Source organism: Bos grunniens, chromosome 2, assembly GCF_055505025.1.
Source record: "Bos grunniens cultivar Pamir isolate PY7600 chromosome 2, Bosgru_T2T1.0, whole genome shotgun sequence".
Classification (NCBI taxonomy): Eukaryota; Metazoa; Chordata; class Mammalia; order Artiodactyla; family Bovidae; genus Bos; species Bos grunniens.
The window spans coordinates 26,220,776-26,246,592 of NC_141166.1; the positions used below are offsets into that span (position 1 = coordinate 26,220,776).

General features: G+C 43.3%; 1 protein-coding gene across 3 annotated transcripts in view; it reads right to left on the reverse strand.

The window, feature by feature from the left end:
- The window catches only part of SGPP2 (sphingosine-1-phosphate phosphatase 2), a 147,464-nt gene extending 146,480 nt beyond the window's left edge, over positions 1–984 (reverse strand). The window contains exon 1 of one of the 3 annotated variants that reach the window (XM_086366226.1): positions 1–984. In XM_086366226.1, coding sequence (XP_086222352.1) covers positions 1–219 — 219 coding nt within the window. In that variant the 5' untranslated portion in view covers positions 220–984. The other 2 variants (XM_086366218.1, XM_086366258.1) reach the window with 2 other exon arrangements.
- Positions 985–25,817: the final 24,833 nt, after the last annotated feature.

A 25,817-nucleotide genomic window follows, 5' to 3' on the forward strand; every position in this document is an offset into this window, starting at 1 on the left:
CTGCGGGGCCGCCAGTCTCCGCAGCCCATTGGCCGGCTCTCCGGCGCCCTTGCCTTTGGCGGCGGGGAGATGCCCGAGCTCCGGCGTCTGCGCCTCGCCGTCCGCTGGGCCCGCGCCGTTCTCACCGGGGCCTTCATCCAGCGCGGGGAAGAGCCCGCAGCGGCGCTGGAAGCGGGCGACAAGCTGGGAATCCTGCAGGCTCCAGAGCAGCTCGGCCATGGTGTTCCCGGAGCCGCCGCCGCCCGGTGCCCTCTGCTCGCGCCTTCCCTCCCGCCCTCGCCCGCGCCGGGCTGGGCGCTCCGGGTGGCTGGCGGGCGGGCGGAGCCCGGGGCGCCAGCCAACAGGTGCGCCGCTCGGGTCCTAGCGCCCGCCCCCCGCAAGCGGACGCCCAGGTGTTCGCCTCCACCTTGCTCAGGGCACGTCCGGGCTCCTTTCCTTCCGGCGGGCCCGCGCGTACTCGGGTGATCTCTGGCGTCCGGCAGGCTCGGAACTGGGCGAAAAGGTACAGGTGTCCCCACCCCTGTCGGCTGGTGCATAAGTGCCACCTAATGGGGAGCGGCCGCGCACGTGTGTATCTGCGTGAGTCCACTTGGCGCGCACTGGCCGATCGCTTAGGGACCTTCCTGTTCACTGTTGATCTCAAAGGGAGGTCAAATTTTCCACCCCCCAACTCCCCGCATCCAGCCTCTAGTCTCTGCCTTTGCCCACTTCTGGCAGGGATTGCGAGCCCAGCTAGAGAACATTTCTTGAGTTCTTGCCAAATTCTGCGTGATGTCGCGTCTTCCCACAGCCCCAAACTTCTGCGACATTGCTCAAGAACCAACCGAGTGGGTTTCAAGTGGATTCCGAGTCATCCTCCGGGTCCCTGCCCTTGCCCTTGTGATTTGGCAACTGAGGAACACCTAGATACCTGGAGAGGAGCACTGATTCTTTCTTGGTGTTCCGCATTAAGAAAGATGGTGCTTGCCCCTCCCCCCGACTTTTTTTCCCCCCACTCTGCTTTTAGACACTTGAGACCCAAAAAGAACAAGGTGTTGAAGGATCTGGAGGAGGAGTTGACTTCTCCCCGCACCAGCGCGGGCTTTAGATACCTCAACAGAAGAGCAAAGAAAACATCCTGCCTGTCGACCTTGATTTTGCCTCCTCCCTCCTGAATCCTCTAGAGACACTGCACTTCCTCACAGAGAAAACCAACAGTCAAATTAGGCCCAGCTGACCAGCCTGCAAGGAAAGTGCAATTCAATCCTTCTGTCTTCAGGCTGCAGCTGAAGCCTGGGGTTTCCTGGTAGCCCCCGTGTGAAGCTGCTAAGTATTTGGTTGCACACATGACTAGGGAGGCACACCTGCTCACCACCGACCTTGTTTATCCAATTGTCAGTTCAGGCCAGGAAGTCTTTCGATGTGGCCTTCAAGGATGACGTGGTCTCCCTTGTGTCTGCGTTTCTGCTCTTCTTCCCAGTCCTGTCTGGCAAGCAAGATCAAGGTGGCTGAGAGAGCAATAAAATTCTTGGCAAATAACCGTTTTCTACTTAATTTACAGAAGAGGCACAGAGCTGCTGGCCCAATCAGGCTGTGTCACACAAAGAGATGTTCAGTCCTAAAAGCAGAAGGCTCCTCTTCCCTCTGCTGTGGTCATTTACAGCCACTAGGACCAAATTCTGTGGGGTTTTCTCTTTATTTTTGGCTGTGCTGGGTCTTTGTTGCTGAGCATGGGCTTTCTCGAGTTGCGGTGAACAAATGGGGCTACTCTCCAGTTGTGGTGCCAGGCTTCTCATTGCAGTGGATTCTCTTATTTGCAGAGCATGGGCTGTAGACGTGAGGGTTCAGTAGTTGTGGCACACGTGTTTTAGTTGCTCCCCAGCATGTAGAATCTTCTGGGACCAGGGATCGAACCTGTGTCCCTGGCATTGGCAGGTGGATTCTTAACCACTGGACCATCAAGGAAATCCTGTGGTTCTGTTTTTAAAGTAGGAATTGTGCCTTAGGACCTTTTCTTTTTATACGATAAAGAAATACGCTTTCCCATGAAGACACTTAAGTGATGTAGTTCCCAAATTTGATGTTGTGATTTTCCTTTCTCCCAAATAGTAGAGTCAAAGCCAAACATGGCATATGGAGCACAAGGCCAAAAAAATGCATATTCAGACAAGGCATTTTTATCCCCTTGGGGACCAGATACTAACCCTAGCTTCCGGTGGCTTCTGACGTCACTTTGGGCCTCAGTTGCCTTCCCTGATGAAATGACATTCCTCACTTCTTGTGTGTGGCAGTCCTTGTCTTGAGGAAATATCACACCATCTCCTTCTTTGTTGTCATGGAGCATTCTCCCTGTGTGACTCTCTCTGCCCAGATCTCCCTCTTTTTATAGGGACACCAGTCCCAGTCTTTGGATTAGGGTCTGTTCTAAACCAGTCTGGCACATCATAACATGATTACATCTGCAAAAATTACATTTGCTCCACATTCACAGGTTCTGGGTGCACGTGAATTTGGAGCAAATTGTTTGAGCCACCAGGGAAGCCCCAGTAGGACCATTTAGACTATAATAAATAATAAAGAGTTAGGGACTTCCCTTATAGTTGAGTCAGTAAAGAATCTGCCTGCAATGCAGGAGACCTGGGTTTGATTACTGGGTCAGGAAGATCCCCTGGAGAAGGAAATGGGAACCCACTCCAGTATTCTTGCCTGGAGAATCCCATGGACAGAGGAGCCTGGTGGGCTGCAGTCCATGGGGTCACTGAGGGTCGGACACGACTGAGTGACTTCACTTTCACTTTTCACTTTCATGCATTAGAGAAGGAAATGGCAACCCACTCCAGTGTTCTTGCCTGGAGAATCCCAGGGACCCGGAAGCCTGGTGGGCTGCCGTCTATGGGGTCGCACAGAGTCGGACACGACTGAAGTGACTTAGCAGCAGCAGCAGCAATAAACCACCACCAAAGAGTAAAGTGAAAGTGTTAGTCACTCACTTGTGTCCAACTCTTTGCAACCCAATGGATTGTAACCCACTGGGCTTCTCTTTCCATGGAATTCTCTATGCAAGAATACTGGAGTGGGTTGCCATATATTCCCACTTTACAGATAAGAAAACTGAGGCTCAGAGATGGGAAACCTAACCAAAGCCACACAACTAAGTGCCAGAAAGTGAAAGTGAAGTCGCTCAGTCGTGTCTGACTCTTTGCAACCCCATAGACTGTAGCCTACCAGACTTCTCTGTCCATGGGATTTTCCAAGCAAGAATACTGGAGTGGGTTGCCATTTCCTTCTCCAGGGGATCTTCCCGACCCAGGGATGGAACCCAGGTCTCCAAGTGCCAGAAGGAGGATTCAACTTAGGTGTTACTGACTACCGTGTAATCTTTCTATTACTAAACCACATTCTATCCCTGGAATTTATCTTCACTCTTTACTTTTGTATTGAAAAGTTTTCCTAGTGTGTAGTGAGTGTTCAATAAACACTTTGGGAATGTTGTTCTAGACTAAAGAGTGCACCTCACAGATTTTAGAGCTTTTGGACTCATTTGTAAATTTTTGCATGTGAATTCTACAACCCTCAGAGACCATTGATTTTGAACCAACTGGGAAAGAAGGGTGGAGGGGGGGTGGTGGGCAGGGTAGGGCAAAACTTTCTAAAGAATGACATAGCCTGAGGACACAACATAAACTGATTAGAATTAAATGGGTCCAAGATGGCAGACAAGTCAACTTTGATCAGATTTTTATCCTCAATCAGCAAGCTAAATGACACACCCAGAGGTTCCAAAAAGTGGGTGGTAGCTGGATTCCTGGAAATCTCCACCCCTTGCCCCAAATCGTTGGAATAGTCCTCCCACCGGAGTAGGCAATGGCAAGCCACTCCAGTACTCTTGTTAGGGGAAGCACACTGATTGAAACCGCCCACTTTGGCCAGGCACCATAGTAACCATTTGCATGAGTTGTTTTATGACAGGAGATCCTGATAAGCCACTACCAACCGGAAGAGTTCAGGAGAGGTCAAAAGGAGACACCACGTGTCTGTCCACTTCCCAGAATCCCTCTCATTAGCATCCATCTTGGCTGAGCAATGCTGCGCCACCAGGAAAGACCCTGAATTAGAATGATTAGCCAAAGACCACCCAGAAACTAATCCCATCACCATAAAACCCGAGACTGCAAGTCATGTGGCAGAGCAGTTCTCCTGGGTTCCCTTACCCTACTGCTGTCCACCCGGGTGCCCTTTCCCAAGAAAATCTCTTGCTTTGTCAGCACATGTGTCTCCTCAGACAATTCATTTCCGAGTGTTAGACAAGAGCCAAGTTTCGGGCCCTGGTAGGGGTCCCCCTTCCTGCAACACTCTTGCCTAGAAAATCCCATGGACGGAGGAGCCTGGTAGGCTGCAGTCCATGGGGTCGCTACAAGTCGGACACGACTGAGCGAATTCACTTTAACGCATTGGAGAAGGAAGAGGCAACCCACTCCAGTGTTCTTGCCTGGAGAATCCTAGGGACCAGGGAGCCTTGTGGGCTGCTGTCTATGGGGTCACACAGAGTCAGACACAACTGAAGCAACTTAGCAGCAGCAGTAGCAACAGTCCTCCCACTCATTAACCTATGAAATTATCCAGCCCATAAAAAATAACAAAGCCACATTTCAAGACCACTGCACTTGTCCTCTGTGATGGCCTGCACTCTGTCTGTGGAGTGTGTTCCTCTCCGAATAAATCTACTTCTTACCTATCACTTTGTCTCTCATTGAATTCTTTCTGTGATGAGACATCAAGAACTTGAAGTTTATTAGGTCCTGAAACCAGGTCTGTGACCTCGGTGGGAAAACTGTGGGGTTTGGGTGGATTCGAGTCCTGGTCTTGTGGGTTCGATTCCCAAACTGAGGTAAAGTTTCAGTTTTACCTCTTTTTTTTTTTTTTTTAAGAAAAGAAAACTGAGACTGAGCTGTAAAATGATTTTTCCCAAAGTTAGAGAATTTATTAGATACTCTGCAGCGTCTGCCATTTCACAATGCTCTTATGGGGAGAATTTCCTTCCTTCTTCATCTGTACTCAGGGGATGAGAAAAGAATGAGAGAGGAGATGGCAGCCATTTTTGAGGCACATGACCTGGCCCCCTGACCAGAGCCAAGTTGACCCTGGACTGTACACCACTTGATGACATTTAGGATCATCAAATGCTTTCTCCTTGGGAATTTGGATACACAGACCTCTGTCAGTATCTGTTGAACTAGGGAGAAGAAAATTTAAAAAGTGAAGACAATGCCATGGGGCAGACAAGTGGTCTTGTTGCCGAATCCAAGCTCAGTCTGCTCACCACACAACTAAGCTAATAATCGGGAGAAAAGGTGTTGAAAAGGTGTTGAGGCAAGAAATAAGGACTTGATTCATAAAACTGGGCATCCTAGAAGGCAGGCTAGTGTCTTCAGAGTACCATCTTATGGTGAGGGGAGGGAGGGTGTCTGCATGCCAGTTTTTTTTTTTATAGAATAGAGGAAGTGAGAAAGTAAAGAAAAAGGCCATTCATTTTGCAAAGTACCTCTTGATTGGGCCAGCATTGGGAAGGGGATGTGTTAATTTCTTCTTTTCTGCAACCATTCACAGGTGGGCAGGATCAGAATGTCTCCCTTCCTACAGAATAAAGGGTCTTTAGTTTAACATTGGGCAGAGGGACATGTTCCCCGAGACAGGTCATTATGTATACTGATAGTTAAAGACAGCATCCTTTTAGCGATTATAATAACAAAAGCAACAGTTAAAGTCAAAGATGCTGATGCTGGGAAAGACTGAAGGCAGGAGAAGAAGGGGACCACAGAGCAGAGGACTAGATGGTTTGATGGCATCACCGACTCAATGGACAGGAGTTTGAGCAAGCTCCAGGAGATAATGAAGGGCAGGGAAGCCTGTTGTGCTGCAGTCCATGGGGTTGCAAAGAGTCGGACACGACTGAGCAGCTGAACCACAACAAAATCAAAGAAACAGATCCAACATGGAGTCAGGTTTCACTCAGCAGACTTAGACTGCTGAGTGCTCACAAGGGAGAAATAAAGCAGACAGACACACAGAGAAGTTAAGCAATGCAAGCAATTAATCTGGAAAGACAACTCTGTGTCGGCACCTTGTTCCAGTCCTTGTGAAGGTCCTCCTGGCCTGGGTTCCTGAACTGCCCCTGAATCCTTGGTAGCAAATCCCCCATGTCTTTTACTTATGACCTGAAGAGTCCTAATTCAGACAGCCAGGAATTGGCAGAATAGGGAAAATGAAGCAACTCCTCACCTTCAATTCACCATCAAGTGATTACCAAGCCCTACCCACGTCTTGCTGCTGGAGGTTTCATCTTGCTGTGATGGAAACTGCAGGTTGTGACTCCACCTCAGCCCCTCAATGTGTTGGAAAGGGCTTCCTGAGAGATTAGGGAACACAGTGAGTCTATTGCTATTATCTCACCTCATGGTGACTCAAACTGCTTCCTGGGCTTGGGGAAATCTAGCCACTATCTATGGGGAGGGCATTCTGAAATCCAACAAACTTCTGGCATGGAATCCTTTCAAGATTTGTAAACTACCATATATGTGAATTTGTTTTCTGGCAGTCTTTTTAGGAATGATAATTTATATCTTTGCAGATACGTAGAGTACTCAAGGATTAATAACTTTAGGAGATTAAAGATGTATCATTTGTTGACAAATTGATCAAAGCCCTAGGCTCCATGGACTGTTTAGATCACTGAGAGTTTGAAATGCAAAGCATAGAACTCGTCTTCTATTTTTCAGGATACTTTTCTTTAACTAATGAAAAACACTTTTTTCGATTAAGACAGTTTCAGTAAGTCATCAAACATAAATTATTTTCTTGAGGCAGGGGGACCTTTTAGGCTGGGAGAAATTTCAGCTTAAAACCTGGCTTTGAAAGAAAACATTTACAGGTGATGTTCCTGTAGAGTGGGGGGCAGGGGAGGGGGCAGAAAGAGGAAAAGCAGTAAGATGAAAGACTAGGAGTCTTTAGTCTCCCCTGCAGCAAACAGTCAAGGAATGGTCCAGTTTGCATGCTCTTACAACCATGAATATTGATTAAGAGTGTGATTTCAGCCAGCACTTCTTGGTTTGAATCCAGTTGAATCAAACCGTATGAGACCAAATAGTTTTCTCCAATGAGTTTTGATGGATTTTGACCACTTTATGAGGAATATTGTAGAGTTTAGCTGGCTCTACCCAACTAAAGAACTTGGGAGAAGGGGGTTATCTCATGCCAACCAGTTTTAAAGGTCAGTCCTCTTTGTCTGACTTATGCTTTGATGAAACATCAAACATCTAACGGAAAAAAGCAAGCCATTTCTTCCACTTCCATCAGGCTTGCATTGGGGTTGGTCAAGCTCATATGCAGAGAACTCCAATTTAAGACAAAGAAAAGATACTTGACTGTTCACAAGTGGTCTATTAGGGTGGTCATTTTTATTTCTAAAGAATATTCCCTTTAAGTATCACTCATTGTCGAGTCCTTTCCAATAATCAGTTTCCAGGACACTTTTATAATATGATTCAATTTATAAATTCAGTTAACTCTTTCCAAGACTAGGTTTATTAAGTAGATCTAAGTAGAACCATCGGAGAAGGCAATGGCAACCCACTGCAGTACTCTTGCCTGGAAAATCCCATGGATGGAGGAGCCTGGTAGGCTGCAGTCCATGGGGTCGCAAAGAATTGGACACGACTGATCGACTTCATTTTCACTTTTCACTTTCATGCATTGGAGAAGGAAATGGCAACCCACTCCAGTGTTCTTGCCTGGAGAATCCCAGGGACAGGGGAGCCTGGTGGGCTGCCGTCTATGGGGTCTCACAGAGTCGGACACGACTGAAGCGACTTAGCAGTAGCAGCAGCAGAAATAGAACCATACCACTTAGTTGTCAAAAATTTAAAACCTCATCTACTCTGAAATAAGCTTCCAAATCTAAATGAAGCATTTTGGGTTATACTTCATTCACATATTCAAATTCATGAATCATCTGTAAGCTACAGGTAGATTGAAAAACTTCACATTCATCTCCAATACACATTGTCTAATAAACAAAGCAAATCCCAGAATAATATGAAACACTAGGTATAACATGTTGATATTATGTTTAAAACATTAAAATACACATTTGTGTGCATTTGTGCACATGTGCATATGTGTGCACACATGCAAAAGAATGGAAAAGTGTCTGAGGGACTTGCTTGTCTGTCCAGTGGTTAAGACGCCAACCTCCTAAAGCAGATGGAAAGGGTTCGATCCCTGATTGGGGAACTGAGATCTAGTGGCCTAAAAAAAAAACAAAAAAAAAGGAAAAGAATAGAAAAGAGGGAGGGAGGAGGGTTCAGGATGGGGAACACATGTATACCTGTGGTGGATTCATTTCGATATTTAGCAAAACTAATACAATATTGTAAAGTTTAAAAAAAAAAAAGAATAGAAAAGAAAAAAGAAAAAGGAGGCCTAGGGTAAAGGCACCCATTAACTAAGAGGAACTATTTCCTGGCATGGGATGGGAGCCAAAGGGAACTTTCAGTTTTTACTCTATGTACTGGAATTTATTTGAATTTTTCATAGATGTGTATTACTTTTGTAATTTAAAAAGATTTGTTGTTCTTTTGGACTTTCCTGGTGGCGCAGTGGACAAGAACCTGTCTTCCAACGCAGGGGACAGGGCTTCCATCCGTGGTCCAGGAAGATCACACATGCCGAGGGGCAAGTAAGCCCGTTTGCCAAAATTAGTGAGTCGCTGCTCTGGAGCCCGTGAGTTACAACTACTGAGCCTGTGTTGCACCTAAAGCCTGTGCTCTGCAAAAAAAGACACCAGAACAATGAGAAGCCCATGCACCCCAAAAAAGATTAGTCCCTGCTTACCACAGCTAGAGAAAAGCCCTCACAAAGCAATGAAGACCCAGCACAGCCAAAAATCAGTCAATCAATCTTAGATTTGCTGTTCTTTTAAAACTCTTCTGACTGGTCAGGCTTGGTGAGTGAGAGAAGCCGGTTTTTCAGATGCTTATACAAATGAGATTATTGCGAGTAATTACACCAAGAGACTACAGTCATTGAAAGCGGGCTATGAGCCACCAGATACTACCAGCATGCCTTTCTCACAAAGCTAGCAACACCCCTGTCAAACTTATCTGATAGGCAATAAAAAATCATTTTAAGCGTGTGGTCCAGGGACTTCTGTGTTTCCGATTTGGTGACTTAATAAATCATTTTGTTGTGGTGAGAGATTGGTGGGCAGTGGCGGGTACAGTGTGGAGGATGGTGATCAAGTACCCAGGGACTCTATGGGCTCTCTGTGTTCTTCATTATCAAGGGCAGGTTAATAAAGTTCCTTTCAGCTGAAGCATCTGTAGCTCTGACTGATGTCTACAGTGGGCAGATGACCAATCTGTAACTGGCCCAAGTGCACAGGACTCCCAGACCCACTGTGTATGAAAGCCCTGTCCATCAGGCCTGCCAATATTTCAGAATCAGTGCTACCTCATGGCTTCAGCTGAGCCATCAGCAGTAGAGAGGCCCCTTAAGGAAAGTTTCCAGACTTAAGTCAGAGGTACAAATATATAGGAAGTGACACCTAGAGCAGAGGCTTCAGAATCAAGCCCACACCATAATTTAAAAAATGGAATTAACTGCATCTGATAAAGCTAGGTGGCACATTGGTAAAGAATCTGCCTGCCAATGCAGGAGATGAAGGATACGTGGGTTCAATCCCTGGGCTGGGAAGATCCTCTGGAGAAGGGAATGGCAACCCACTCCCGTATTCTTGCCTGGAAAATTCCATGGACAGAAGAGCCTGGCAGGCTACAGTCCCTCCATGAGGTAGCAAAGAGCTGAACATGATTGAGCAAACACACAAACATCTGATAATTTTGTGTGAAATATAGATTTTTCAGTTCAGTTCAGCCGCTCAGCCGTGTCTAGGTTGGTTGCTATCTGGGTTGCTCATAGCCTTTCTTCCAAGGAGCAAGCGTCTTTTAATTTCATGGCTGCAGTCACCATCTGCAGTAATTTTGGAGCCCCCCAAAACTAAGTCTCTCATTGTTTCCCTTGTTTCCCCATCTATTTGCCATGAAGTGATGGGACCGGATGCCATGATCTTAGTTTTCTGAATGTTGAGCTTTAAGCCAACTTTTTCACTCTCCTCTTTCACTTTCATCAACAGGCTCTTTAGTTCTTCACTTTCTGCCATGAGGGTGGTGTCATCTGCATATCTGAGGTTATTGATACATCTCCCAGCAATCTTGATTCCAGCTTGTGCTTCCTCCAGCCCAGTGTTTCTCATGATGTATTCTGCATATAAGTTAAATAAGCAGGGTGACAATATACAGCCTTGACATACTCCTTTTCCTATTTGGAACCAGTCTGTTGTTCCATGTCCAGTTCTAACTGTTGCTTCTTGACCTGTATACATATTTCTCAGGAGGCAGGTCGGGTGGTCTGGTACTCCCATCTCTTGAAGAATTTTCCAGTTTGTTGTGATCGACACGGTCAAAGGCTTTGGCATAGTCAATAAAGCAGAAGTAGATTTATGACTTCTCTTAAAAAATGAAAACTCTGATACCACTAGGTCAAGATTAACTATAGCCACACTTGCCTAAGCTCAATGTCTTCTACTTTCTCCAGACACGACATTATTCTAGAGTTTTCCACAGTTCTCCCACTCTACTATTTTACCTTCTTCCTCCCTTGCTCGTGTCATTGCCAACTTGGTACTTGAAGCATGTAGGATTACCCTCACTGCATTTAAAACAAGGAAGGCCAGTGCAGCTCATCAGCAAAGCTGTCCACTGGGATCCCATCCCCCAATCTCGGGGACTTCCCTGGTGGTCTCCATGCTCCCAATATGGGGGAGGCCAGGTTCGATCCCTGATCAGGGAACTAGATCCCACATGCTGCAACTAAGACCTGGCACAGCCAAATAAATAAATAAAAACAAATACTTGAGAAAGAAAGAAAACACGAGAAAGCACAGCCTCACCTTAAGAAATCTAGAAGGCAATGGAGTAGACAGGATACAAATCTGTATCATTAAGTCTAGATGTCAATTTAGTCCCTGGATCTTCTTGCCTTCCCTAGCACAGTTAGTGACAATCCATAAATGATCCTGTATTTCAATTTTTTTGGAATATGTTTAAATTTCAACCATCCTCACATTTGTAGCACCTCTCTAAGGGTACGTGTATGTACCTATTGGTAATTTTAATAGCGGTATGCTGTCTTGCTTAGAAAACAAATACTTATCTCCCCAGAAGAATAATGAACAAAATGTTAACTCATCATTCTGCTCCTGGTGCTTTCTCGTGCTTGTTGCCTCCTTTGTGTGCATAATACCTTTTTCTGTCCTCAATAAGGTTGGAGGGCAGAAGGATCTGGCAGTGTGGATTTCAGAGTCAGGAACACCCAAGTTCAAATCCAAGTCTCTTAGTCCTTAGGCAGTTCTCTTTTCTTCTCTGAGCCCAAGTTCACCACCTGTAAAATTAGGAAATCACCCCATACCCTATTTTTATTGAAGGCTCATTTCATGAAGTTAATGCAATGACTGTTTCTTCCTTAGTTTCACTGTAACAGAATTTTCTCCAAACCCCTTAAATTTTTTGCATCTGCATCATCATTGAAATAGCTTGACTTATATCATTTGGCTAATCCATTCTGTAAAGTGAGATAACAGGTTTTGTTGAAATACCATAACACCCTGCTTAATGATAACATCTGTGGTCAAAGTGCAGTAGAAAACAACTTTCTTGATGATCAGCTGAAGTGATAAAAAGAGGAAAATAGGATAATCAAACACAATTTGATTTCTGAACTACCTACATTAATTCTAAGTCATAGAGTCTTAAATGTTACGGCCTTTACAATGTTTTTTTATCATTGATTTTATGTCCCATTGAAATACCAGTGTATTACTTAGCCAGTAAGTATTTGTGAAGGCTTATAAATCCACATTCTAGTCACGAACTGAGTTTATTAACCATGCTAAATACCATTTGTATAAATGAGGTGACTGGTATCTGTGAATTTGGTGAACACTAGAAACAAGGCTGAAAGTAGAAGTGTTAGTCACTCAGTTGTGTCCAGCTGTTTGGGATCCCATGGACTATTACCCACCAGGCTGCTCTGTCCATGGAATTCTCCAGGCAAGAATACTAGAGTGGGTTGCTATCCCCTTCTCCAGGGGATCTTCCTGACCCAGGGATCCAACCAGGGTCTCCCACATTGCAGGCAGATTCTTTATGGCCTGAGCCACCAGGGAAGTTTAAGAAAGGAGGCCAGAGAGTTCTTTCAGTTGTTTTGCAGATTGCTTCCACACAAGTGAGGTTTTCACTTATAAGAGCCAGGAAATTGTTCCTTTTTTCAATGAATACAAAATCTAGCCTGCCTTCAAATTTCAGCTTCTTTCTCTATTCTTGGCTAACCTTTGGCATTGGTGGATAGTATCAGGGAAGAGCATAGCTGAATCTGTTCCAACTTCCCTGACCTAAGAACAATAACTTCACCTGAGTCTCATGGACTTCTGGAACAGAGTGGCTTAGCCACTGAGTCAGAGTGCAGGGTTCCTGGAGTCAAGGCCACTTCTGAGAGTCAGCAGGCAGGAGTCCCCCCACCCCCCCCACCCCACCCCAGCACCTGCTATTGGTGGTACAGCTAAGATGGCGGACCTTTGCTGTGTGAACGAAGGAGGACAATTTGGGAGATTGTTAATCAAGTCAACAAAGTTTTACCTTATAAATTCTTTTCTCTGTTTTCATTTTGTTTTTGATATGTCTAAGTTCTCCCTTTATCACCTGCTGGAGGCCCAAAACCTACATTTGCCAAACTCACTCTTGTTAGTCGAGTTCCAATTTATATTCCTTCCAAGAGAGAGCTTGGTGTGATATTTGAAAGTGAGAGTCAAGCAGAAGCCTTTTTGCTCTGAAGCCTGATAAGTCTACCATGGAGGCTTCTAGACCATAGACATGGGGCTTGGCAGCAGCTTCTGGGGCATGTTACTTTGATCACCCACTTCCTGTGATTCACTGCAGTATCCTAATTACCTATATGCCACTGGTGAATGGCAGCAAGAATGCTGGAGAGGGTTGCCATTTCCTTCTCCAGGTGATTTTCCCAACTCAGGGATTGAAGCTTCATCTCCTGTGTCTCCTGCACTGGCATGTGGATTCTTTACCACTGTGCCACCTGGGAAGCTCATTTTTATCTAAATCTATTTATAAATATATCTATATATTTATATTATGTATGTTATATGTAAAATACAAATACATAGATATATAAATGTATCTATATGATTTCTATATCTACATATATCACAAGATTTTTCACAAGGAATTGGGTCATGTGATTGTGGAGGCTGGAAGTTTCCAGATCTGTAGTGTGAGCTGGCAAGTTGGAGACCCAGGACAGCCAATGGCATTGTTCCAGTCTGTGTCCAGAGGTCTAAGAACCAGAGGAGGAGATGTATGTGGCTACTTTGTAAACATTACCTTTAATCATCAGAGCAACCAAAAAAATTGGGAAAGGTTACTATTACCCTATTGGACAGATGAGAAAACTAAGATTTGGAAAGGTTAAATCATTTGCTATAAAATATAGCTGTAAGCCATTATTAACTAGCATCATCAATTCACTAGTGGCCTGACCATTGAAGAGCAATCATGTATGTAGCTTAGGACATAAAACAGCTTTTCTTCCATTCAGCTGCTGCTGGGGAGAAGTTCCACTTGACCTCCTTACCCAGCAGTCCCTTATGAAATTACTGGGAAGGCTAACATTATGTCCTGGATAGTAAATAACTTCTAGCACAGAGTGAGGATGGGGCCAGTTCATTCTGAAGGGGTGTCTAGTTGGATGGTCTGCTCTCCTCCCAGCTTGTTTGCAACTCCCTGCAGGATGTGGGGCTCTCTGCACATTTAGTGATTCTGCTCTGGGTCTGTTAACACATCCTCCCAGCATTCTTCAAAAGCCTTCTAACACCAAGACCTACAAAAACCATATGAAGAAGTTCTGAATCCTTGTGGGTGAGAGCAGATAAAGAAAACAACAACAAAAGAGGATGAGATTCAGTGCAGAGTTGTCCAGCACCAGCTAAATGAAGAGCTGTTTTAATGTTTTAAGGATAGGAAATTGGAAAGAGAAATCAACATAGGCTTGGTCCTCCATGAAGAAGTAGTGTGTGGGAGGATATTGGCAGATGTAGTAATGACTGTAATAGCCAAGCTGGGGGCTAAGATGAGGCAATGAGGAAATAATGGAGACAGAAATTAATGACAACCAGAGGATCAAAGAAAGCACTAGGGAGGAGGCAGGATTTGAGAAGACCAGTCTGTAGTTGGAAAGACTGTGACAAATAGAGATCATGAGAGGATATATCAGACAGAAGACAGAAAACACAGCACAAAGAAAAGTAGAAACACAGAACAGTGTGGGTTGAAGTACATGAGTAAAGTGAAGGGGAAGGGTTCTGTCAGAGACTGAGGGTGGAAATGATAACAATATGGCCAGACCAGGACCTGCAAAGGGAGCCATTGACAGGCTATTTGTGGATAAAACTGAAATAATGAATTATTCGAATCTAGCCAATTGTCCAAATATTTTTCTGATTAGTAAATTTAATCAAAAAGTTAGACTCATAAAATTTGGCCAAGTATTAATTTACACAGGGCTTCCCTGGTGGCTCAGTGGGTAAAGCGTCTGCCTACAATGTGGGAGACCCGGGTTCGATCCCTGGGTTGGGAAGATCCCCTGGAGAAGGAAATGGCAACCCACTCCAGTCCTCTTGCCTGGAAAATCCCATGGACTGAGAAGTCTGGTAAGCTACAGTCCATGGAGTCGCAAAGAGTTGGACATGACTGAGCGACTTCACTTCACTAATTTACACAAGCATATATAAGTTATTATATATAACTATAGTTATATAACTATATTATATATAACTACATAAGTTATTCAGCCCTAGCACAGTTACTAACCTCTATATATTGGGTTAAAAATCATGAAAGTAAGACCAGTTATCATCTTAAGAGCAAGAGTAGGTTTCCATGTACTGATTACATATTTTAAAGAAGAAAAACTCCATTATGTTCAGAAGCTAGTACCATTGGATGTGGGTCACATAAATGGAGTATTTGTATTTTAATACAAATAATTATGTGCTTGGTTCAAATGAGACCACTAAAATGGATTAGGATCCATTTTTTTCCTCAGATGATTTCGATCTATGTTCATATTTATTTATTTGGCTGTGCCAGGTCTTAGCTGCAGCATGTGGGATCTTCTGTCTTCACTGTGCTGTGATGGATTTTTAATTGCAACTCTCAAACTATTAGTTTTGGGATGTGGGATCTAGCTCCCTGACCAAGGATGGAACCCAGGCCCCTGCATTTGAAAGATGGAATCTTAGCTATTGGACAACCAGGGAAGTTCATGACCATGTTCATTTTAAAATACAAACAAAGGGAAAAGCTTCATTTTACCAACTTTTAATAAGGCTCATAAAGATTATGTAACTAAATTATCTATCTCAAGTATATTGTTTGGTAAAACTTGTCTTGTTTCAAGAGAGAATGGCATCTCTAAAAATCATCATAAGTAAGAAAAGTATGTTTCATGACAGCAAGCAGAGCTCTTATGGCAGCTGATCAACTAATGGGTCCTATAACTGGCAAAGAGATCAGCTTCTGTAGCTTAAGGAAGAAGCATAATCATGTTGCTAAAAATACATTATCAGTGTTCAGTTCTTAGCTAACAAATGGGCTGACACAGGACCAAACACATGAAGCTAAGAATGCTTTGCAAAATATCTATAACAAGGTACCCTGGGCATAATAATAGACCACTTTATCTTGGCTGTCAGACCATATGTTTCCCCATTTGAAGAATATACACAAAATTATCAATGTGGCAGTGAAAGAAAAAGTGAAAAGGGGACTACACTAAAGCCTTTGACTGTGTGGATCACAATAAACTGTTGAAAATTCTTAAAGAGGTGGGAATACCAGATCACCTTATATGCCTTCTGAGAAAATTGTATGCAGGTCAAGAAGCAACAGTTAGAACCAAATATAGAACAATGGACTGGTTCAAAATTGTGAAAGAAGTATGTCAAGGTTGAATATTATCACCCTGCTTATTTAACTTATATGCAGAGTACATTATGAAAAATGCTGGACTGGATGAAGCTCAAGCTGGAATCAAGATTGCCAAGAGAAATATCATTAACCTCAAATATGCAGAAGACATTACCCTAATGACAGAAAGTGAAGAAGAACTAAAGAGTCTCTTGATGAAGGTGAAAGAAGAGACTGAAAAAGTTGGCTTAAAACTCAACATTCAAAAAAATAAGATCATAGCATCTGATCCCATCACTTCATGGCTAACAGATGTGGAAAATCCTTAAAGAGATGGGAATACCAGACCACCTGACCTGCCTCTTGAGAAATTTGTATGCAGGTCAAGAAGCAACAGTTAGAACTGGACATGGAACAACAGACTGGTTCCAAATTGGGAAAGGAGTATGTCAAGGATGTATATTGTCACTCTGCTTATTTAACTTATATGCAGAGTACATCATGAGAAATGCTGGGCTGGAGGAAGCGCAAGCTGGAATCAAGATTGCTGGGAAAAATATTAACCTCTGATATGCAGATGACACCACCCTTATGGCAGAAAGTGAAGAACTAATAAGCCTCTTGATGAAAGTGAAAGAGGAGAGTGAAAAAGTTGGCTTAAAGCTCAACATTCAGAAAACTAAGAACATGGCATCCAGTCCCATCACTTCATGGCAAATAGATGGGGAAACAGTGGAAACAGTGTCAGACTTTATTTTTTTGGCCTCCAAAATGACTGCAGATGGTGACTGCAGCCATGAAATTAAAAGACGTTTACTCCTTGGAAGGAAAGTTATGACCAACCTAGATAGCATATTCAAAAGCGAGACATTACTTTGCCAACAAAGGTCCATCTAGTCAAGGCTATGGTTTTTCCAGCGGTCATGTATGGATGTGAGAGTTGGGCTATAAAGAAAGCTGAGCGCCAAAGAATTGATGCTTTTGAACTGTGGTGTTCAAGAAGACTCTTGGGAGTCCCTTGGACTGCAAGGGAATCCAACCAGTCCATCCTAAAGGAAATAAGTTCTGAATATTCATTGGAAGGACTGATGCTGAGGCTGAAGCTCCAATACTTTGGCCACCTGGTGAGAAGAACTGACTCATTGGAAAAGATCCTGATGCTGGGGAAGACTGAAGGTGGGAGGGGAAGCAGACGACAGAGGATGAGATGGTTGGATGGCATCACCGACTCAATGGACATGAGCTTGGGTAAACTCCGGGAGTTGGTGATGGACAGGGAAGCCTGGTGAGCTGCAGTCCATGGGGTCTCAAAGAGTCAGACATGACTGAGCAACTGAACTGAACAGTAAGGCATGCCTTTGGCTGCAAATAATGGAATACTATCCCTGGTGGCTCAGACGGTAAAGCGTCTGCCTACAATGTGGGAGACCCGGGTTCGATACCTGGGTTGGAAAGATACCCTGAAGAAGGAAATGGCAACCCACTCTAGTATTCTTGCCTGGAAAATCCCGTGGACGGAGGAGCTTGGTTAGCTACTGTCCATGGGGTTGCGAAGAGTGGGACACGACTGAGCAACTTCACTATCACTATCACTAAACTACTAGTATTGCATATTCAGTAGCACAAGCAATTCATCTTACAGAGCTATTGCAATTCCTCAGTGATGCTGGCATAAGCCCTTTCTATCTTTCTGAATCCCTGAGATTTTTATTTGTTGGCTTTTAGACCTCATGTGTCATGATTATAAGATGCTGCTGCACCTCCAACCCTGGCATACTTTCTAGTTAGGAAGAAAGGGATAGGCAAAGGGTTTTGCCAGCTGAGTCTGATATTTTGCCATGAGAAAGCAAAATATTTTCTGAAAGCTCTACTCAGAAGTTTCACTTACATTTCAATGACCAGCTTAGAGCAATACTGGCCAAGGGGAATGAGATTAGTATCACTGATTTATTTTTTCATTTATTTTTAATGTATTTCTTTCTTTATTGTTTGTGCTGAGTCTTCGTTGCTGCATGGGGGCTTTCTCCAGTTGTAGAGAGTGGGGACTACTCTGCAGTTGTGGTGCATGGGCTTCTCATTGTGGTGGCTTCTCTTGTTGGGGAGCACAGGCTCTAAGTGGCACAGGCTTCGGTAGTTGCAGACTGCGGCAGGCTCAGTAGCTGTGGTGCTCGGGCTTAGTTGCCCCACTGCATGTGGGATCTTCCCAAACCAGGGATCTAACCGGTGTTCCCTGCATTGCAAGGTGGAGTCTTAACTATTGGACCACAGGGAAGCCCTAGTATCACTGGTATAGACCAATCACAACCCATCTTGTTTCACGGGGGTGGAGATCACCGTCATCACCTGAACACATCAAGGTTTTCTTCATGGGAGGGGCAGAGGCAAGAGTGGATATTAGGAGGTGACAGATGGTGTCTCCCACAGTTGGAGAGGGCATTTCATCATTAACTCAAGAAACATTTATTGAGCATCTATTAGGGCATGGCCTCGGAGAAGGCAATGGCACACCACTCCGGTACTTTTGCCTGGAAAATCCCATGGATGGAGGAGCCTGGTGGGCTGCAGTCCATGGGTCGCTAAGAGTCGGACATGACTGAGCGACTTCACTTTCACTTTTCACTTTCATGCATTAGAGAAGGAGATGGCAACCCACTCCAGTATTCTTGCCTGGAGAATCCCAGGGACGGGGGAGCCTGGTGTGCGGCCGTCTATGGGGTCGCACAGAGTCAGACACGACTGAAGCGACTTAGCAGCAGCAGCATTAGGGCATGGCCTAGGGTTTACAAAGACAGTGTGTGTGTGTGTGTGTGTGTGTGTGTGTGTGTGTGTACACGCGCACACGCGCATTTGCACACATGCACATATTATTTGTGGGTGTGTGTTTGGTTGGGAGGAGGACACAGGCATGCAAACAGTAATGACAGTGAGAAGTGCTTTATTTACACGATGAGAATCTCTACTTTTTTTTTTTTTTTTAACATAATGTACTCTTTATCATAGATGCATTAGCTGAATCACTAAAACAGCAATAACAGGCTCCAAGAAAGCATATATTGATTTGTGCTTTCAAAAAAGAAAATGTTTGAATTAGTAGAAAATATGTTTAAACTTCTAAGAATGTTGAACTTAAGTATAGATCAATACTTTGAACTAAATCTGGTTGAGAGCCATAGCTCTTGTTTAAAATGCAGAAGTGTGATGACCCCATAGACGGGAAATGTAATGCTGAGGTTTAATAGAGTTCAGATGACAGTCTCATTTTCATCCATTTAAATAAACCCCTCTTATTTTAAAAGATTTGGGTTACATATGTATCTTTTTCAGATTATTTAGCTTTTGGTTCACCAGCTTCATTCTTGTGAAATAGCTTTACAAAAATAATTTTATTTTCCAAACTATAATTTTATGATATAGAATATGATACAAGTTTATTCACATTAGAGAAATTAATTTAGTAATTATTCTGACGCACACTTGACTTTAAGCATGGTAACCAGTTTGGCACCTCATAATTAACCAGATGGACTTTGCTCTGACTTTCCAAGTTCTTGTACTTTCTAAAGATGTAATATAAGAGTACTGCTGAAGAGGAAAAATTAAAATTTTACATAACCTCCTGCTCCTTCTGCCTCTGTAACTCAGCTTGCTCTTTGCAAGGTCTAGATCATGTAGGTCTCAGAAAGTGGAGACTCACAGTACTAAGAACTGGAGCTTATCTCACTCACCCTTGTCCTGCTCTTTGCAATGCCCTGGCCCCTGCAAACCCACAAACCTGCTTAATGACTGTCCATGTATAAAAACTCTGTAACCCCTTTGTTCGGGGCTCAGAGCTTAGAGTGTTAACTCCTTTGAGCCCACCAGCATAATAAACCTGAGTTCTCCAACTCTCCGAGTGTGGTGCTTGCTTTCTCAAGTACTGGTTTCTGCAACACTGCTCCCGGACTTCCCTACGCTATGGTGTTTTTTAAGAGTTTCAGAAAAATACTCTTTTCAGAAAACTCTTTTTTCTTTTTGGCCTCACTGCATGGTATGCAGGATCTTAGTTCTGCCACCAGGGGTCAAACCTGTGCCCCCTGCAGTGGCAGCAGTGGGTCTTAACCACTGGACCGCCAGAGAAGTTTATTAAAATAAATAACTCTTTATTGAAATAGCTGAGCATAAGCATTGGGTGGTGCTGTGAATGTCTTACTGATTTTCCACCCCAGCTCTTGCTCACTGTATCATTCTGCTTTCTCTCCAGGAAAACTCTGGACAAAATTCAACACCCGTTTATGATAAAAACTCTTCAGAAAGTGGGCACAAAGAGAACGTATCTCAACACAATAAAGGCCATATATAACAAACCCACAGCTAGCATCAGACTCAATGGCAAAAATCTGAAAGCACTTCCCCTTAGATCAGGAACAAAACCAGGATGCCCACTCTTCACATATTTATTCAACATAGCATTGGAAGTTCTAGCCCCAGCAATCAGACAGAAAAAAGAAGTAAAAGAAATCCAAACTGCAAAGGAAGAAATAGAATTGTCACTGTTTTCAGATAACATTATACTTTACATAGGAAACCCTAAAGTGGCCACTAAAAAAACTACTAGAGTTTATCAATAAATTTGGTAAAGCTGTACCACACAAAATTGATATACAGAAGTCAGGTGCATTTCTATACACTAAAACAAAACTTATCAAAAAAAGAAATAAGGAAATAATCCCACTTACCATTACATCAAAAATTACCATTGCATTACGTAAAATACCTTGGAATAAACATACATAAGGAGGTTAAAGCCCCGTACTCAGAAAACAATTAAGATACTGATGAAATAAATTGAAGATGACACAAAGAGATGGAAAGATAGACTGTGTTTTAGTTGTGGCGTGTGGACTTATCGCAGTGGGTTCTCTTGTTGCAGAGCACAATCTCTAGGCTCACAACCTGCAGCATGCAGGCTCAGTAGTAGAGGCTTGTAGGCTCTAGAGCTCGGGCTCAGTAATTGCAGTACCTGGGCTTAGTTGTTCCATGGCATGTGGAATTTTCCCAGACCACGGATCGAACCCATGTCCCCTGCATTGGCAGGTGGATTCTCATTCACTGTCCCACCAGGGAAGTCTCTATTTTATTTGTATTTAATAAAATATTTAGTCACTCATTTAATTAAAAGAACACATACTTTTCAGGTTTCAACGCAGTACTGGTCTCTTGTTATCTTTAGTTTAACTGGGTAGACTATAAGCCTTGTCTTGTAGGAATGAATACTTCCTGCAACTATGAAGCTGACCCCAAGAGAACGAAGTCTTGTCCACTTTTGGTTATAATTTTAGGCTGAATGATTGTAAAGTAGCTTTAAAGCAACTCCTGAGAAAAGTTCTGCAGAAGAAGACGTTCCAAGGTCTGCCAGAGAGAAGCAGGTAAGGAATCTCTAATTTTAAATATAATTTTTGGCAGCTGGATCTTATTTTAGTTGCTTTACTTTTACTTATTATTGCAGACCTCAAAAGCCAACCTAAATAAAAGATGCTAAATTATTTTGCAGTGATTCATGTTTATAATACAAGTAGATATAAAGGAACCTGATTATCCAAGACTGGTATAAACTATGAGGCTGCTTCTCAGCCTAGGAAAAATAAGACCAACATTCTCACAAAGAAACTTTTGGAATATGCTACTTAACTCCGCTATAATAGGAAAAAATCCCAGTCATTGATAACCTTTGAAAAATCTAAAACAGTGTGTTATTACAACTCACAATATTACCAGCCGAAGGGAAGATGCTTCGGCCTTACAGTATACAAAATATGTTAACAAGGAGAGAAGTACAATGAAAATAAAGAAATCCAAGTATACTTTCCAAGGACTAAAATAGAACCTCTGCAAAAGATGGAAAGGATTTCTCCATCTCATGGAAAGGCAGCGGTCCGTGGCATTGCCTACTTTGTGGGGCTGAGGAAATAACTCTAGTTTATGTTAATGTACCATGTAATCTGGCTCATTTCCCATATTGTTCTGTGATCTTAACTGTGCAAGTCAAAGGAAAAGTTGGGCCAGTGTTTCAAATGTCATCTTGATACAACCTTTCCCAGTTCCAAGCTCACTTCAGTAATTTGCTTTTCTAATTTCCCCCTTTCTTATTGCATTTATAAAGTTGAGCCAATGATAATAAAATCAGTAGAAAGGAATGACAATGTAAGAGACAAGTTACCACAGTACACAAAGAGTTCCTTAGAGTTGGAAGGCAGATTCCTGATCTTTAAAAGCATGCTTTCCACTATGCTTACATGAGTGATGTTTTACTTGGATTATTTTTTGTTGGTAAATGCTTCATTTTCGATTCCTTCTGCTTTTATTCTGTTTCTTTCCAAATTGTCCAGACATTTTGCACCCCTTCAGTATTTGGTTGGGGTTTGTTCTGTCTCCCTTCCTCTCCCAGCCCCCATAGTGGCTTCTATTCTTAAGTCTCTGGTATCAAGGTTACAATTGGCACAGTTCCGGCTTTAACAGAAGGTCATTTTCAACAAAGGAATTCTAGCTTGTTTGTGTGTAATAGAGCTCTGCTTAGCTACATGCCAGGTTGTAGAGAGTCACATGGCGATTCCTAACTACATTATCCTCTGATCGGGTAATGTAAGCTTCAGCGGAAGGACAACCCACAACCAAATCTCCAGCAACGTGTGACTTTAGCCAGGAGGAGCTAAAGTCATTTCTAAAATCCTCTACCAGGTGTTTCTATCTGGCCTAGACGTAAAGAGATACCAGACAAATCACTGATACCCTCCTAGGTAAATGTCCTTCCCCAGACATAAAGTATGGTATGAAGATAATGTCTGTACCCAGGTCCCCTGAATCTTTTTCATGAATATTTGCTACAAATTAAAGCAAAGCCTATTCAACATCAATGATTTGTCTGTCCTTGATATCAGGTGATTTGACAGAATGTCCCACCTCACTCCTAGTGGTCTAGAAAATAATTCGCTTGGAAGGTCTAAACCAGAGAAGCATAGGAGATAGTCTTTCAGACAATTATACAAAAATAGACCTTCCTGTAAGTTCTAACTGGAAAAATGTATTGTTAAAAGACCTTTTTTTTTTTTTCAATCATTGCATGGCCTTAAGAGTTGCTATACTAAGACTGAAACATTTTGTTATGTATTTGAATCAAATGCCAAAGAACTTGCATTTTAAAGGAAGAAACTGTATCACATATTGTTTCTTCATCAACATAAACTGCAGCCCCAAATAATTTTCCATATTCAGTTATGAGAGTCAGGACTTGGTCCAGCTCTAATTGACTCCAGGAATATTTTTTTCATTTAAAAGATAATTTAATTCGCTGCCATATGTTTGCTAGAGTGCTCTTCTCTGATCTTGGCCCTGAAAATTCATCTGTCGTCACTACCAGGTGTGGTTTCCAAGAACCTCCAAGACTTCCTCTGCTCTCTTCTCCATCATTTGCACTGGCTTCATCTTCTTTTCTGGATGGCATTTATTCTTCTGTGCTTTTTTTTTTTTTCCCGCCTATAGTGTCTTTCTCTTTTTTTAATCACAGAAGTGTTCACGCTTGAATTGAAATGGTGAAGTCAGCTTCAAATGCTAGATCAAAACTATCAGAGAGGAGCTACCAATTTCACGGTTCACAAGCTAATGGTATCAATCTGTACCATTTAAGAGATACCAGAATCTTCTGACCCAAATGCAAACTCCATTGGCCTTGAAATAATTTTACTCATATCTGATGACTGAGGAGTCATATTAAGGTTTTGCTTAAAATTTTCCAGGTCAATGACTGTCATCTCTGACTTTCATCCTTGAAGGGGTAGAACTTGGGGTTTTAAAAACTCACTGAATGTCAGAAGATTCAGAATTGTATTTTCTGGAAAAAGAAAATGCCCTCATCCAATTTATAAGTTCATGAAGCTCACTTTTTAATTTAATAGATAGGATGGCTATCTATTAAATTAGGTGTGAGGTTTATCTTCCCAACTGCATAAGTCAACTATTGCTTGTGTAAATAGGCAATCACAAAACTTAATGGCTTAAAACAACAACTATTTACTGCTTGTGAATCCGTCAGTCAGCTGAGTGGTTCTTCTGATCTTGGCTAGGCCTGCTTGTACATCTGTGCTCAACTGGCTGGTTGTATTGTTAAATCTGTGTTCACGTTCATGAACCCGACATATGGTGAGGCCAAACAAACCAGAATGCTGGAGTTTGGAGCAGAGAAAGGTTTATTGCAAGGGCCAAACAAGGGAAACATATGGCTCATGCTCAAAGACCCAAACTCCCCAAGGGTTTTCAGGGGAGAGTTTTAAAGGCAAAATTTGAGGTGAGGGCTGCACGGTATGTGACTTCCTTCTGACTGGGTGGTGGGTGATGTAACAGGGTGGTATTCTAGGAATCTTTGGCTCAGGTTGAAGTTACCATCCTCCACCTGGGTGGGAGCATTAGTTCCTATAGAACAATTCAAAGATATATTGTTCTGTATGGCCCTTGAGGAGGAACTAGGACTCTGTTTTACTGCTGCACTATGCCAAAGAATGCTCAAACTACCACACAGTTGCACTCATCTCACACGCTAATGGAGAAGGCAATGGCACCCCACTCCAGTACTCTTGCCTGGAAAATCCCATGGACGGAGGAGCCTGGTGGGCTGCAGTCCATGGGGTGGCTAAGAGTCAGACACGACTGAGTGACTTCACTTTTCACTTTCATGCATTGGAGAAGGAAATGGCAACCCACTCCAGTATTCTTACCTGGAGAATCCCAGGGATGGTGGAGCCTGGTGGGGTGCCATCTATGGGGTCGCACAGAGTCAGACACGACTGAAGCAACTTAGCAGCAGCAGCAGACAGCATATTAAAAAGCAGAGACATTGCTTTGTCAACAAAGGTCCATCTAGTCAAGGCTATGGTTTTTCCAGTGGTCATGTATGGACGTGAGAGCTGGACTATAAAGAAAGCTGAGTGCTGAAGAATTGATGCTTTTGAACTGTGGTGTTGGAGACGACTCTTGAGAGTCCCTTGGACTGCAAGGAGATCCAACCAGTCCATCCTAAAGGAGATCAGTCCTGGGTGTTCATTGGAAGGACTGATGCTGAAGCTGAAACTCCAATACTTTAGCCACCTGATACGAAGAGCTGACTCATTGGAAAAGACCCTGATGCTGGGAAAGATTGAGGGCAGGAGGAGAAGGGGATGACAGAGGATGAGACGGTTGGATGGCATCACCGACTCAATGGACATGGGTTTGGGTGGACTCCAGGAGTTGGTGATGGACAGGGAGGCCTGGCGTGCTGCGGTTCATGGGGTCGCAAAGAGTTGGAGACGACTGAGACACTGAACTGAACTGATTGTATTATTTTAATATCTCTACTGCTTTTCCTTTGTTTTTGCATCCACTTACCTCCCTAGGGAGTAACCATTTGCATCTGCTGTTTGGAACTCAGGGAAGATCCAGGAGCTTGAAGCCTTTGTCCTATAAATGAGAATCAGGGGACATGCTTTTGTACCTGGGAGGGCCCTACAGGGTTCTACTTGATTTCAGTTGGCTAAAGGGTTAGTTGGTTCACAATGGCCTCAGCTGATGACAGTTCTCTTGCAAGTGTCATATTCACCTTCCCAGAGCAGGCTAGCTCAGGCATGTTCTCAGGGTGGTGGCCCATGTGTGAGAAGGAGGGTCTGATTGTGCAAGGGAACAAGCAGAAGCAAAAATATGCAAACTTTTCAAGTCTCTGCTTTGTCAAGTTAGCGCTTATCC